The sequence below is a fragment of the Megalops cyprinoides genome, chromosome 10, assembly GCF_013368585.1.
Source record: "Megalops cyprinoides isolate fMegCyp1 chromosome 10, fMegCyp1.pri, whole genome shotgun sequence".
Lineage (NCBI taxonomy): Eukaryota > Metazoa > Chordata > Actinopteri > Elopiformes > Megalopidae > Megalops > Megalops cyprinoides.
Genome location: NC_050592.1, coordinates 16,095,344 through 16,107,323, shown reverse-complemented (window position 1 = coordinate 16,107,323; position 11,980 = coordinate 16,095,344). Strand labels below are relative to the sequence as shown.

Here is an 11,980-nt window from a genome sequence, read left to right as displayed (position 1 = left end):
AAGTCCAATGTTAACTTCTAAGATAATGACAAAGGGTAACACATTTTACTTTTCTGACAGGAGCAGGCCTTCAGGTGAGGCCTTTCTTTCACAGAATATTTGTTCATATTAATACCAAGAATCTGCAGTACAATACAAACAGTTTATTTGTGTCATTAACAATCAATAACCACTCCTAGTTATACCATTTCTGCATAAAGAAACCGAGAAACACTTATAAAACAGTCAGTTGTAACAAAATAACCGGTGTTCTCATTGCAATAAACTCATAAAAAAGAAACACTTTTTATACAGAATATTTATACAGGAATAGCTTCAAATTGGATTGTTAACCAAAGGAAGACACATTGCAAACATCAATTTTCACATAAATTGCATATGTTTTTTTTTCCTCTAAGGTCTTCTATAGGTTAGTAATTTACCTAAGCTTATTTGCATGATAGTAAAAATTGCATACAACATTAATTGTGAAGCTTGTAGCATGAGTTGCTTGACATATAGCACTTTTTATAGGCAACCTTTAAAGCACATTTTCCATTTAAAACGTTTAAGACACTTGTTTTTTTTTTTACTGCCCATCAAAATTACATTTATAAATAGAAAAAGATCAGTAAATAAAAAAAAGCATTACGTAACAGAAGAAAGTAATTACATCAGAACGCTGCAAAACGGTCTGCAAATAAATAACGTAAGACGACAAAAAAGGAAGTTAAGGTTGTGTTTCACATTTCAAACTGTGTGGAGATTCAGAAATTACAGTGACAAAGTTTTTGCAAAATAATCGAACATCGGCAGTGCCATATAGTACAAGGCATTTGTTGGCATAGTTTCTCTTTAAAACTGTATCTTTTTACAGTTAATATATGTCTCTCTATATATTTCTATTTCTTCCTAACAAATAATATTGTAAAGATTGAGCTGTACTTTCCAGAGCTTGCGCACATCCTCAGGTTCCAGAGTTTGAGTGATCCATAATCAAGTTTAGGTTTTAAAATTCATAGCAATTCTGCTAGCAGGCGTCAGACTCGGTACCTCATTGTTAAGGCCTAGTCATCGACTTTTGTTTCTACTTTATATGCATTTAAAATCCAGTGAACACCACGTACGTAAACATCTATCAAAGTCTATCAAACTCCATTGACTTTATCAGTAGCTCAAAATCAGTGTAAAAACAACAGACATCAAGTGCAGTCAGCAAATTTCCACGGTAACATACTTAAATTTTTTTTGTGCAAGTTATTAAATGATGCATCAGTCTTTACAGTGAATATTACAGGGTTTGTTTTTGTTTTATTTTTTTTTTTTACAAAATTAAAAGAAACACAAAAAGTAATACTACTGTATTACACAGTCTGTTTAAATAGTATTACAGTGGCACTGCTATGGGAGAGAGTACACTACTCTTTTGAGTCGTGGTCAGACTCAGACTGGACTTCGCCCGTCAGGTGCTCCTCAATCTTGATAGAGAAGATGGTGCTGTTGGTCTGAGTACTCTCATCCAGGTCTTTCAGTAGCTCGCCCTCCTTGAAGCTTGCCAGGTCCTCCTCGAAGCCAGCGTGGTCTTTCAGTTTGCCGTGGTGGTTGACATAGATGCGCTGGTTCTGGAAGAACTTGATGATGGTGTGCTTGGGAAGGTCGAGCTGGGCTGAGAGCGTGTGGATGGCTTCCTCGTCTGGGTACAGGCCCACGTCCTGGATGAAGCTCTGCAGGATCCCCAGGGCCTCCAACGAAATCTTGTTCCCCGGCTTTGCTTTGCTCCGGGTCTCATCCTCCGATTCAGCAGGTGAGGCCGTGGAGGGCTGGCGGGGGGGTAGACGCGGCCCAGCTTGCGGCTGCTGCAAGGGCTGCTGGGAAAGCGGAGGGTGGGAAGGATGCTGCTGTGGCAACAGGGGTTGGTGCTGTGGTTGCTGATGTGGCAGTGCCTGGGGTGGGGAGGAAAAAAAAAAATACTTCTGTGTCTCATGGTGATACTTAAGTTCTAATTCACTCAACAGTTCTGGAAAAGTTTAACATTTTTAACTACTCAAGAGATTCATTTTTAATATCTTGTTCAGATTAATCACATTAGATCTGAAGGAATTTGAACCTATGACCCAAGTTCACAAATCCAGAGTTTTACCCATTCTCACACAGCTGCTGTTTAGCATAGATTCTAATTTATCACTGACCATGTGAAATTCCACAAATAAGTGGTCCCTCATTTCTTTAATCTATGTAACGAGGGTAAAATAGTTGAACATTGTTAACAAAGTATGAAAGGTGTTCTGTTCACGCTGCAATCTTATGTTGTTGCGTCTATTTCAATCTATTTAAGATACCCCGTCCAACCATCAGCTTGGGAATTCACTGGAGACCACAATGGTCTCAATATTGTGAGTTTGCTGATTACTGTGTCAATATCATTTGCATCGGTTCTTATCAAAGTCCATTCATGGGACAAGTCAAGGACAAAACCTGAAATCAATGCATACACAAAGTGGCCGGTTACCACCAATTGAAAGAGCGCGATAATGCTATCACGGTCTGTTGTTTTTTCCAGCGGTGTTATTCTGCTGGTCAGGTTCACGTTACGCTGAATACAAGACGTATTAAAATCAGAACAATGAGGTGTTTCTGGGAGTGGAGAGCACTGGGAGGGCAGACATGACGGCCTGATGACCACACAAACCCTGTTGTTTCCTGGCCCTTCCCTGACCCGGGATCAGAGTGACTGTACACCGCAGTGCTGATGGAACAGATGTGTACAGATAACACACTGCCCTGCTGCAATTCCCATTCACTCTGCTTTCTTGCAAATCAAAGATACGATCAGACTCTAGCACACATACGAGATGGAGAATGTAGATTGCTTGGGAACTCCACTGGGAGCTGCGTGGCAGAGTGGCATGAGCAAGGTATTTAATTTGAAACTCAGAGTATAGCTGTATCAATGTACAGTATGTAGAATCTAACCTTTGCAAGCTACCTGGAATAAGCATTATGTGTGCTATGAAAATAAAACATTCACTGTGGTTTATTGTACAGAAAGCAGCAGTAATCATTTACAAAAAACAAAACACTACACTCATACAATTGTAAAAATGTGGACTGTATATGCATAGCTCATACATTTCCAAAATTATGTTAACCTATTACAGTGTATTGTTAAATGTCAAAAAGGTCTGAGAGGCTGATCGTGTTGTGTGTGCAGGTGGTGTAAATGCATGTATGGCCATGTGAGGTAAAAGTGTGTGCTTCTTCTGTGTATGTGCAATGTGTGGTTTGGAGTGTGTGTTTGTGTGCACACGCATGCAGGTAGTGTGTTTGAACATGAGCACGTGCGTGTGTATGTGGTACACAGGCATGTCTGTGAAGGTGGTGTAAGTGGTAAGGTCTGCATGTATACATAGAAAGGTGATGAACACAGCATGTGTAAGTTGTGTGTGGGGCAGGTGTGTGTACTTACGCTTTTGTAGACGATTATGGATAGGTGCTCATGGTTGCGTGTATGCGTGTGTGGTCTGCGCGGGCAGGTGTGTGGTTTTTACACCCACCTGAAGGGGATCGGTGGGGACATGCATGAGCTGAGGCGGTCTGTCGCTGTGGTGCTGCTGGCCTCCGTTGCTCTCCTGCTCGTAGATGGCGTCGCGCTCCGACTGGGCCAGGCTCAGGAAGCGGCGGATCATGGAGAGGTTCTCCCACAGCGTGCGGTTCTCTGGGGAGGGGTCCTCCTTCCAGCGCAGCAGTTCACACAGCCAGCCCTGAGGGAGGACGAAGCATGCGATAATCACCTGTCTCACTGGACAACACTGTTAATTACACACCTGTGAGAAACCCTGACTAACCAACCTCACTGCAGATACCATTTAGAATAGTGCAAAGACTACTAAGTAAGGCTCTAAAAACTGAGGCTAAGAACTGTGAACAGAAAGCTTCAAACGCAACCAGTACTGGCAGCTTTAGTTTACAGAAAGGCTCTCTTAATGGCTAATGTTGAAACTGCAAGTTACCCTGGATGAGGATGCCAGTTAAACAAGTAACAAAGTAAAGTATTGGGAGAGGGCAGGCCTGAAGGCAGTGTGGGAAGGGGAGAGGCGGAAGAGATCAGGAGAAAGGCGCTACAGAGGAAGGGAGGATGTAGGGGAAACTCGGAGAAAGACATTGAGGAGGATGGTCTGGAGAGAGTGGGGTGGAAGAGGGTCATTTAAGAAAAAAATGGAGGGGGTCAGTCAGAAAAATACATGGAGAGAGATGGACGTGGGTAGTATCACAGAGAGAGATGGACGAGGACAGTCAAACATTGGTAAGGAGAGAGGGGTGCAAAAGAGCAGTCAGAGAGATGGAGGGTGTGGATGTTTTGCAGGCAGAGACAGACCAGTGCTGTAATCTCTGGACAGAGCATGGCAGCACCTTTCATTTCCACGGGATTTCTATGCTGCATTCCTGGAGCCATTTGCCAATCGTGCTGCTACACACAACACGCACGGCCATAGCCACACTGCCACACTGCACCATGGAGATAACTCAGCAGTTCTGTCATCCTTGGTTCCTACTCCGCCCCAAATCCACATCAAACCCAAGAGGGCGGGAGAGAAAAGAGGGAGGGAGGAAACAGGGTGGGGAGCAGCACAGAGACAATGGGCCCACCTTGTTGTTTTGCCATGTTTATTGTCGCTTTTAATTTGCATGCGGAGAGATTTGGGCTCTGTCCTTCATCTGTAGTCTGTGGTTTCAGAAGAACTAGCACCCTTTTCCCTCACTGCTCAGTAATGAGAACCCGAACTCACACACCCACGCACTCGCAAAACCAGCTGGAAGAAACACACATGCAGGCTACAAGGACTGAGCACGAAAGTGAATTCCATTTTAATGCAGCGATCTCTGGAATTAAGTCACGTATATTTTCAATCCAGCGTGGTTTATATAAATGCCAGCAATTACAGCACAGATTAACCCAGTTACAATTACCTTGCTTAATATCACAACGCTCTTAATGTAGCAATTATTTTTCCCCAAAAACTACAACTCGCACACATTTGGTATCAATGTTAAATGGAGTCACTTATCAGCAGAGAACTCATGTATTGTCACAATCAAAGTAGCTAATTATGGCTTTTCTGCTATTTAGGTTTAAAGGTTTAAAATAACTGATTTTACTGACAATATCATACCTGTCTTAAGAAATACTGTAAACTTTCTGATTAATTCAACCTCTTAATATCCAGCATATTAAGAGGGTTACACTGTATTCATGTAGAACTCAGTCTGACTGAGATCAAAGGTCATGAGCAACTCTTGCTTTGGTTTTGATAAGCAGCTTAGCTGTCAATCTCTTCAATGGTCTTGGGCCATGAAACCACATCTTCTACCAGCGATTACATATTAAAGAATTTCACTACTGATAACATAACATATAAAGACCCACTTATATTACAGGAAACCTTTCTGTGAAAGGTGCTGAATGTATGCCTGTTCACATGACCTCAAAGTCATACACCCCTTCGTAGTTTTCAGGACAGAAAATGTATTTGAACTCCAGAACACTGCTGGATATGCTGTAAAAAGGAAAACAGGCTGACTGCTCTGCTGAATCTTAATTATGCTATTTGGTCAATCATTTCATAATTGCGTAATTAAGATTTCTTAGAACTGTTAAAATGATTTAGAAATTATTTAATGTTTCCTGTCACAAATCAAATCAACCTCATGTGTGGGAGCCCCCAAAACAACATCACTAAGGTACTAACAGAAAGGAGTGTGAAAGTATCTTGTTCAGAACTGTTGCCATTGTACTGCTCAATCTTTACATGGGTGATTTTACAGTGATTTTAATGCTCTGAAATTTACTTTGAAAATCTAAAACACAAAGCTAAAATGTAAACAGAGCTAGAATGTGAAAGTATGTGTTGTTTGATTAAACTATTTAGTTAATGTGAGGCAGTACATTTTTCCTGATCAGTTCAATTTCTTTTCTCTTATGGCAATTGCTGTTAAGTTTTGTTCAGAGACAGCAGTCCCTGAATGGAAGATGCCAATAATTAAACCCAAACACCTTTTCCTATCCAGCAAGGGTGTAGCGACACTAGTATGAACTAATGTAAATGAAACTGCACCATGAGGAACCCTGACAGAGGAAACAAATCAAGTAAAACATGGGTACACAGCACAGCCATTGTGAAAGGAGGACTATGTTTAATAATAAAGAAATGTTGTTTATCAAAAGTGAAAATCTTGACTAAAATTCCTAAGCTCTGCTCACCATCAGCACAGAGGTCAAGAGGTACAAATTTACAGGGTAATAAACTTTTCAACAGTTGCCCACAGAAAAGCACAAACTCCATTGTATAGCCGATTATAAATAGCAGTGTGGTGTTCTGATAAAAATATTTCTCTGGGAACACAATGGTTGAATTCATGCGCGAGATTCACCCAGCTATGCGGCACACCGTGTGTGTGTGTGTGTGTGTGTGTGACGCAGTCACAAGCTGCCAATGAGTGCACAGGCTCTGCTCTGTCAGAGAACAGCCCGTTATTCACGTCCTTCCCAACATGGACGAGCATTACCGCATTAATAAACAGGTCAGTGTGTGGAGGATCCACACGGGAAAAATGGCCTCATAGTCCCTGAGCTGTCGTACCCTGTCTGCAAACACTTTGTTTTAATCACATTTTCCCATTATCAGCTAACTGCCCAGAACACTGCCATCAAGTGACTGGCCTCTGAGAAATAAGGCTGGGGCGGAACTTTGCTAACTTTTAAAAATGTGTTTCTTTAAAAAAAAAAATAATAAATAAATACAGTGTTTTTGACGAAGTGTCCAGTGCAATTTGTTCTCTGTTCTTATCTTAAGAGGCACAACAAAAACAATTCACAATTTTGCAATGTTACTACGACATTAATTTTTAATTTTATAACTTATGTTGAAATTGATTTCAAGTCTTAGCTAAAGTTCAGGAAAAGCTATAGTGCATTTTGAATATGCTCCCCTTAGGAGTGCTGTTAGTTGGGGAGATGACGCACACAGCAAGTGAATGGCCTTTGAACAGCCGATCTGTAAATGCATCGTATGTATCCAGCCAAATGCCTTTCCTAGAATATATTTTCTCATAGGACCACCTCAGGTGTCTTAAATACATCTATGAAAATTGGCAATGAACATTTCTTCCCAGCTGACACAGGTCTGAGATAAAGGCTATAAACAGACAGCTGGCTGGTCTCTGTGCATATTTATTTGTAAACCAGGGGACGAAAAATGTTTGGAAATTATTTAGAAGTTTTAAAGACTAATCTATTTCCACGGCACACTTGAGCTACCCCACAGAAAATGCGGCTGCATAGGAGAGAGACAAACATCTCTGTGTCACAGTTAGCAACAAATGGGTGAAAGACAAAGCATTATTGTTTTTCTCCTCTTGATCCTGGCAGCAACCCAGCTCCAGCAGACAATGTTATGCAGATAAATTCAAAAGATAATATGGTACGTTCAAACCTGTTATTCCCCGCAAACAGATCTGCGGTTATGTGTGCTGTATTGGAAATATGCGGCGAGCGCTCGATGCGTCCATCTGCTGACAGAGAAATATTAATGCACACTTGTCTGTGTTCTCGCAGCATATGCGAATCTCTTGCAACAATAAGCAAACACATGCTGAAAATAGACTGAAATGGACGCGTTTTGTGGAAATCTTATTATGCAAATAAAAATGCTCTAAGCAGTTATTCAAATTTTGCTTGGCAGAGAGAGGAGGCATAGAGTAAAAAAAAAAAAAAAAAAAAAACAGGGGTGCTGCCCCCATTGAACTTTCAATCGACCCAGAGCAACCAGGACCCACCCCAACACTGGTGGAGTCTCCCTGATGGCTTCAGGTCACCACAATGATTAGACATTCGGTGTAAGGTGTCAATGAGTAAATTTACATTACCCTGTAAGCAATGTTTTACTTTACAAGAATATTCCAATAGTGCTCCAACGCACCTACCCTTGAAAACAACAGAAACAGGGCTCTCTCGAAAACCAAACGTAAAAGCCCAACAGGGAGAGAGTGTAAGGCCACAGAGGTGTTATGCTGGGCTGACAACCAGGCGGCGGACGCTCTGCTGTCTCACGGTCTCAATGAGCGCAGTGGAGCAGTGCACTTTCTCCACCCGGATCATTCAGCCACAGTTCATTTCCTCAGAGTTAATACTGATTCCCAAAGGAGGCGCCAGATGGAAGAACAGTTCAAATCAAACCAACCCACGGTAGATCCTCTAACTCTCTTCTGTATAACTCAGAGACTAGTGCATGCTTAACAAAATAATCAAATTAATGAAAATGTAGGACATTAAGCACTTTTAAATATTTGTGTGGTCTTTATACAGAAAACTATATAGCATATAGGTGCAGCATTGAAACACCTGCAAATAAAGACTGGTTTAGCCTGTAACTGTAAGGTGTTTTTCAGATAGTGTCCTCACTTGAGAGGGGTCAAATATAGACGCTACAAATTCAAAGCTATTTTTCTCTGGTGTACCCACATTCCTCTTTTACCGCATTTACACCGATATAAAATACAGTTCACTTACGAGTTAAGCATTCAAGAGTTAAATTGTGCAATATGATGTTTCAATCATTTTTAACCTTTAACACCTCTCTTTAGATCTTTACTGATTTGCTTTAATAAAGCCTTAAAGACAGGAGTGTTCCTGCTGCTGTTGCTGCGTATCTCCGCAGGTATGAACATCTGCTCGGCTGAAACAAACAGCATGTTATTGTGCTCCTCTGACCTGAACGCGTGACATATGAAGTGGGGACCTAAAGCAGTCCCATGGTGTACACCAGCTGGGACCGTGTAAAGTCAACACGTCTGGGGTGAAGGTCACAACCTCTCACATCACAATGGGGATTCAGCGGCATGTGAACGCCCACAGACAGAGAACGAGAGGCTCTGACGTGCAGCACAGTCATGCTGGGAAAATCAGCCTGCACAAAGCTCTGCTTCCACTATTACTATTTCTCTCTCTCTCTCTCTCTCTCTCTCTCGTCACCAACGTTTTTATTCAGTACTTTCTCTGCACAGGGATTCCTGCAGTATTTGTATCTATACCAAATATTAATCTGCCTATATAAATTAACCCCCCCCGATAAAAAAATGTTCTGGAAAGAAAAATCGTAGGTCAACCCAATGGAACTGACAAGAGAAATGTGAAAAAAATGCGAGCGCCTTTTAAATGATTTACTACATCAAGAGGGGGGGGAGGAGATCTCTCAAACACACTGGATTACATTCTGCAAGATGTCAGTAAAAGTGGTACTGATCTAAACAAAGGCGTAAATTGTGCGATTTCGCGCAGAGGAGTTTGATGATGGGCATTAACGTTGCGCCTTAGATTAATTATACCTTTATTGTGGGGTTTGATAATTGGATACAGACAGCTAGCAGCTGTCTCTGGATCTCTGTGTGGCAGCACGGCTCACTCTCTTCATCACTGCTGGGGTAATGTTAGGCAGGTAGAAGAACTGAGCACAGAAGACCAATCATTCGAATGTGAGGCCTGGAAAGAAAATGCTGACAATCCATGCTACTGAAAATTAACGGGAACGAACCAAATAGTGTCGACCTACAATAAGCTTTATTGTAGTTTAAGGTATGTTAGTAAGATGTGGCTCTGAATTATGAGATTAAACCTGACAAGTCATCGCTGAAATTATACACAGGAACAGATAACGAAAAATCTGCAAATTCTAAAGAGCATCCATAACTGAGAACATTCTTTCTAGATATTTAATCAGATCTAGAAACTAAACATTAACTCTATGTTCCTCTATCTGCAATAGCCAATCCAAACAAAAACCATGTTTCAAGCAACTGGCAAAGCTATGGTTTGGAGTTTACTGGTTCATATAATCACACTGTACTTATTACAATCTTTGGGTCTACACATTTTAACTGAAATGTGAATTAGAACAGCTGCATTAAAGTTATTGCTTTATCAGTTACCATAAGAGGAAAACTGATAAATTGAAAATACACAAAACATTTGTGTATACTGCTTATTCTCATGTAGAAGTAAGGCAGACCATTTATTGCATTTTCCATTCTCTTTGTCTGTGTACCTAAACAGTTCTTGGGACTAGTGCTTATTCAGATTACTTTAAAATTACTTTTTTAAAACCACGTCTGTTGTGAATGCACATCTTTATGCAAAGGGAGATTCTTGGGAATGCTTTGTAAAACTTTGTAAAACAACAAAAAAAAAACTTAAAAATAGACGTTACAAAAAAAAAAGAGTGAGAACAAAATGGACAATATTTTCCTCTTCCTTTCTCACAACATGTGGTTTTGATTTGAGAAAAAAAAAATGAACAAGCTGTTTGTGGTTAAACTGTCTAATCGACTGTTATCAGGCTTGCAGCGTGTTCAAGATTTACAGGATATTTCAGCTTCTGTGTCACATTAGAGGGGGAAGGAGACAGAGGGAAAGAGAGGGGAAAAAGAGGGGGAGAGAGGGAAGTACAGGAGGATAAGGGAGGAGGGAAAGAGGAGAAGGATGGGGTAAGATGGGAGGGGCGAGAGGGGGTAGCGAGTTAGCCGTCAGAGAGAAGCGAGGAGGGAGAGAGAGAGAGGGGGGGGGCATGGAGCTCGGACGACTGTTTCCAAAGCAGCCGCTTTCACACTGCATCTGGTGGGGTTGCTAGCCGCAGTTAAATTGAAATATTTCACAGCGTGTGTCAGAAGCATGCAGAATGGTAATTATGACAGATCTGATTAAGCGGGCGAGTCGGGGGCTGGGCGAGCGGCTCCGGGCTGCAGGTGCGACCTTGTGCATTCCTGCGTGTGTAAATAAAATTAATTACAAGCATGGGGGCGCGCAGCGCGTGACATCAGCGCGCGCAGGGAGTCCCACGGGGGGGACCCTAATGGAATATTTTCCCGGAGTCTAATAATACAGTTGGTATTGACTTGAGGTAATTAGGGGGATCATTAAAGCGGTTTTCCCGGCGTATTTGCCTGCCTGATCAGATTAGCGAGAATGGGACTCAGAACAAGCCCTGTGTGGTCTGCTAGAGGAGGCAGAGAGAGGCTACAAAATCAGAGGCACATTTCTGACTCCGAGAGCGATAAGCAGTGGGCAGAAGATCTCTGCGGCGCTGATAATGCACCCAAATCTCTCCTATACAACTAGGAGAGGGAGGGAGATAGAAACCAAGGGGGAGGGGAAGGGGGCAGGGGGAGAAGAAAGAAAGCCAGTAAGAGAAGAGAAGAGAAGAGAAAGGAGAAAATTCTTGTAGGGATTGCTCTGTCCATTACATGAGAGAGAAAGAGCTCATTTGAGAGGCATGCATTTTGGGAGATATTTCATATACCAAATTAATTATTCAGAGGTCCAGCTCTCTGGTTCAAGAAACTATTCCTTCAATAAAAACGAAGAACAACATCTATGCAGTCGTTTCCATGGAAACCTAATAACCAAGCAGGCAAGTGAATAAATAAATCAATTAATAAAACAGATATGGCCTTATTCCCTTCCTGTTGGGTATCGCTCCCATCTCCTCCTGTCTGAGTATGGCTCTGACTAAACCCAAATGAGAGACAAATCTAAAGTTGCTATAAATGATCTAGTAATTACAATGAAAACATTCAACTTCCCATTTTCTGCAACAGAAGCAGAAGTGAAACTTCCCTCTGTACTGTGTCATCTGGAATCTAGGATATGTCCTTTGTTTCCTTTATAGTAAAGGCACTGTCCTTGCATGACAGCACATAGACACAATGCTTCTTTATTCATGGTTTGCACAAGCTTCTCTTTTTCAAATTTCCCCCACTGTGTGAGACTGACCCTTCAGGAGTGTACCTCCACTGCCAACCACACCTGCATCTGCCGCGTGCCTCCCTTCACCCAAAATAGACAAGGACATGCTGGGCCATGCTCATACAAGACATCCGACAGCCAATCACAGATCTTAGTGAGTACAGTGCATTAGGGAAAAACAGTTCTGTATATTTTGGCGAAAGCAGT

The 11,980-nt window shown here is 41.8% G+C and overlaps 1 protein-coding gene across 4 annotated transcripts in view; it reads right to left on the bottom strand.

Annotated features, from left to right (window-relative positions):
• Window positions 1–696: 696 nt before the first annotated feature.
• The window catches only part of LOC118784556 (DNA-binding protein SATB1), a 51,797-nt gene continuing 40,513 nt past the window's right edge, over window positions 697–11,980 (bottom strand). For all 4 annotated transcript variants that reach the window (XM_036538846.1, XM_036538845.1, XM_036538848.1 and 1 more), the window contains 2 exons: window positions 3,534–3,740; window positions 697–1,922 (listed from right to left, as the gene is read on the bottom strand). In XM_036538846.1, the coding sequence (XP_036394739.1) occupies window positions 1,398–1,922; window positions 3,534–3,740 (732 nt within the window). In that variant the 3' untranslated portion in view covers window positions 697–1,397. The remainder of the gene's footprint in view (window positions 1,923–3,533; window positions 3,741–11,980) is intronic.